This window comes from Acanthamoeba castellanii (genome assembly GCF_000313135.1).
Source record: "Acanthamoeba castellanii str. Neff unplaced genomic scaffold scf7180000083612, whole genome shotgun sequence".
Classification (NCBI taxonomy): domain Eukaryota; phylum Discosea; order Longamoebia; family Acanthamoebidae; genus Acanthamoeba; species Acanthamoeba castellanii.
In genome coordinates, this window is record NW_004457325.1 from 7,409 (window position 1) to 10,955 (window position 3,547).

Genomic DNA, 3,547 nt, shown 5'->3' on the forward strand with positions numbered 1-3,547 from the left:
GAAACAGACATTGCATAGGCACCATTTGACGTGTCGCCAGGACAAGAACCATCGGGGCAATCAATGCTGCCACTGGCGTCCACTGTGAATGGACAGAGCATGTACAATCAGATCTTTGATGCAACCAAATAGCAAGATTAGGAAGGAACCTAAGAAGACGATGTCAGCTTCTCGGGAACATGAAAGAGGGCATTGGAGGGAGTCCCAATCTGCAAGTAAACTAATGTCGTTGAGAGGAGAGGTGGTTAGGACAGTGGCAAGAACAAAATCAACGCTGGAACGGCAAAACAACTCAATATTGAAAGAACAACCTTTGCGTTGTGTGGTTGCCGGGGGCAGGCGCTTGATCCCAAGATATAGTCACGAGAGGAGAACCAAAGGAGAAAGACCCTGCAGCAATTTGGTGTTACCTCCCACCAAGAAGAAAGCAGAGCTCAAGGTGGTGTTGGCAACCTGCTGAATGGCAAGGGAAGGTCGGCCACGTATCGTCAATGATTTTTTGTGTGCACGCTCCACAATCACTCCCAAACTGAACCTGGGAGCTTTGGACCTATATTTCAGGTCATCCGGCGGGTTAGTGATAACGTGGGGAGTAGAGAAACAAAAGAATGAATCTGAAAGGCAACAGGTACCGTGGTCGTTCCACCCGTCACTATAGGCCTTTTGAACAGCCTCAGCACTACTTGCGTCACAGTCGAGCCGCCAACACCTGCAAAGCTCAGTTCGAATCTAGTGGGGGATGGTTGAGCTCAGTGTTGAAGATAGGCACGGTAAAGGGTTTGTGTCACACTACCTTTGGATCTTGAAGGATTCGCTGTCGGTAGACTTCATAACTCCGGAGACTGTCTTGCCATTCTGGTTCCATTTGATGGGTACGGTCACATCACATGCCAGCGCTGAATGTAGCAGGACGCTGACGTTGGCCATCAGATAGATGGTGAACAGCAGAGCAGCTACTCTCATTGCCATGATGGCTCTTGCTGGTTTCGGCTTGTGTGGTGAAGGTTGAACTTACCAAGCATCATCTTACCTGCCATTTTATACCTTGAAGTTGGGCGTTAGGTCACCATTTCAAGACACAGAGAGACGTGTGTATACCCGTGAGAACCGTTAACTTTTCTATGGATACTCACGTTCGAACAGTGACCCTATACACCGAAACCCATATTACAATATGGTCGGGACTCGGTGCACATGCAACACAGCTGTGCCGAGGACATGTCTTCTGCGACTCCCCCTGCGACGCCTTTCTCTTTCTCGACCCTCCCTACATGGGTTTCGATCACTACCTGCTGTCTCCACACAAATCGCTCACGCGCCATATGGGCAGCCTCGCTCAAGCTCGCTCACACGGCCGACCCACCAACAGTTACGGCCACAAACATCTTTGGCACTGGTACCACATTTGGAGGACCGAGCTGGCAATTGCGTCGCTTGCTGTGAGAGATGCGGTCGCATGAAGAAGCACTACACCACGAGCAACTTCATCACACACCTAACCGCTATATACGAGCACAATCTGTGAGACGCCGTAAATCCGTGAGGGACCACTCTGATGTCGTCGCCTTCTGAACACGGAGCCTCGAATTCAGCTGTGCCGCATGTTTGACCACCACGCGCCATCAACCAACCTCGAAAGTCTCGGTGCACACTGTTTAGTTGGCATACTGTGGAGAGAAAGAGAGAGCAATGAGCAAACAACAACGACAGGAAGAGGCCATGAACGAACGTACCAGCTTGCCTGTGATATTGCAAAAGAGGAGAGAAAAGTGGTTAGTATACGAGGTAAACACATAACACATAATCAATACTGGAAGGAGTAACGTACCCATCATCCCTGACGTTACGAGAACAACATTGGGGTTGGGCGCGTAGACGCGGATCTGGCCGTTGAACGGAGTGGCGTGGGCCGCCGACTCGGAGTTGTAGGCGGTGGGGAAGATGAGGCGGAGGGTCACGTTGTCGATCCTCGAGAAGTTGCACGACCCCGACGGCTGCTTGTCCTCGGGGTAGAGGGCGAAGCTGTAGTTGTAGACGAAGCCGCTGGGCTTGCTGGTGTGCTTCTCGCGTGGGTGCACGGTGCGGAAGTACTGGGCGGGGTGCTCGAGGGTGCGCCGGTGGCCGTTGAGCTGGAGCTCGGCCGACGCGATGGGGTCGAACACGAGGCCCAGGCCGGCGTCGTACTGGCCGGACCAGTTGAACCAGTCGTTGCCGAGGCCGCCGGCGAGGGCGCCGGGGCCGGTGTAGGGCGTGGGTGTGATGGCCGAGTCGCGCTGGACGACCCAGAGGAGCTCCTTGACCGGGTGGTTGAGGCGCACGTGCTGCGATCACACGCCGGGGGTGTGCGACTCGGAGCTCGAGTGCTGCACCTCGTCGATGAGGTACTCGTGCATCTGCTCAGCCGGTGGCTCCGTGGACACCATTGTCAATTTCGGCGACGGCAAAGTGCGAGTGACGCCGCACGGATCCCTTCCAGTAGGTGATCTGCAGGTCGATGGTGAGATAGCGGTTCTGAGGGCCTTGGGCCGACAGCTGAGTGAGAGCTCCGGAGACTGGCATGGTGAGATGATCGAGCGGATGTGAGATGAATAAGCGTGCGTATGACGCGGTCGATGTGCGTGGGTGTGACGCGAGGTACTTCGCTCGCGTTCGTCTGCCAGCCGCGAGGCGTAAAGCGTGGGGCATCGACGACGCGCCCCATCGCGGCCGAGCGCGTGCCTGCGTGCGTGCTGTAAAGGCGGTGATGGCGCGGTCCCTATCTCGCCGTTCGTCGCGGTCCGTGTGCCGCATACGCACCGCGAAACAAGGGTGATCGCAGGATGACCTTGCCATTGGCTGCACAAACTCTGCACCTGTTGCAGTTGATCTGGATCTGGTCTGTTGTGTGTGATGAGTTGACACCAGGTTCTTAGTGAGCTTGGGCGCGTAGAGAACATGTTGCAGAACTACCTATTGTGTCTTGCCATTGATCATGGTGGTGGCTCTGAGTGTACTGTGCCTGAGAACTGGGCACTGATGATTGTTGCCCAGAAGCAGGGTGCAGGTGTTGTCCTTTTGTTTGATGAAGTTGTGTAGGAGGCCCCTGTGGCGCCAGAGTCTAGGTACCAGCAGTCAGTCTTGTTGGAGATGGTTTTTTTCACATACACATACACAATGACTACACATTCAACCTACCATTTCTTTAGCATCCAGTTTTACAGTTTTTGTTGTCATGTACATGTATGTGATAGAACTTTTGAGATGGGTTGGAGTGAGCACTTGTCATGGAGGTTCAAAAGGTACATCAAGAGGTTTGCCCAGTCAGCCCAATGTGCCATACACAGGGTGCTGTAACAAACCTCAGGTGCTGTGTGCAATATGCAACACCAACAACTTACTTCCTTCTTTTCCCCCTGAGTGGCTCAGGATCAGGCAGTTCTTCAGTGTGGGTTGGGCTAAGGTGACCAGAGTCTTCATCCAGATCAAGGCCAGTCTTTCCACATACTAAGAAGCCATGACTGCAGTGCAGGTCTCATCTGGTTGTTGAGATCCAGTGAAACATCTGCAC

General features: G+C 53.6%; 2 protein-coding genes across 2 annotated transcripts; both read right to left on the reverse strand.

Annotated features, from left to right (window-relative positions):
- Positions 1-1,655: 1,655 nt before the first annotated feature.
- Positions 1,656-2,393, reverse strand: ACA1_305900 (major capsid protein; the record flags this gene model as incomplete). The annotated part of the gene is given in 4 exon segments (XM_004335521.1): positions 1,656-1,667; positions 1,734-1,741; positions 1,829-2,321; positions 2,334-2,393. 4 exon segments carry the CDS (start codon positions 2,391-2,393, stop codon positions 1,656-1,658), a joined length of 573 nt encoding a protein of 190 aa, XP_004335569.1.
- A 4-nt stretch (positions 2,394-2,397) lies between these two features.
- On the reverse strand, positions 2,398-2,685 carry ACA1_305910 (uncharacterized protein; the record flags this gene model as incomplete). Its single annotated transcript, XM_004335522.1, has 1 exon — positions 2,398-2,685. The coding sequence occupies one exon, from the start codon at positions 2,683-2,685 to the stop codon at positions 2,398-2,400; it is 288 nt and encodes a 95-aa protein (XP_004335570.1).
- Between the last annotated feature and the right edge of the window lie 862 nt (positions 2,686-3,547).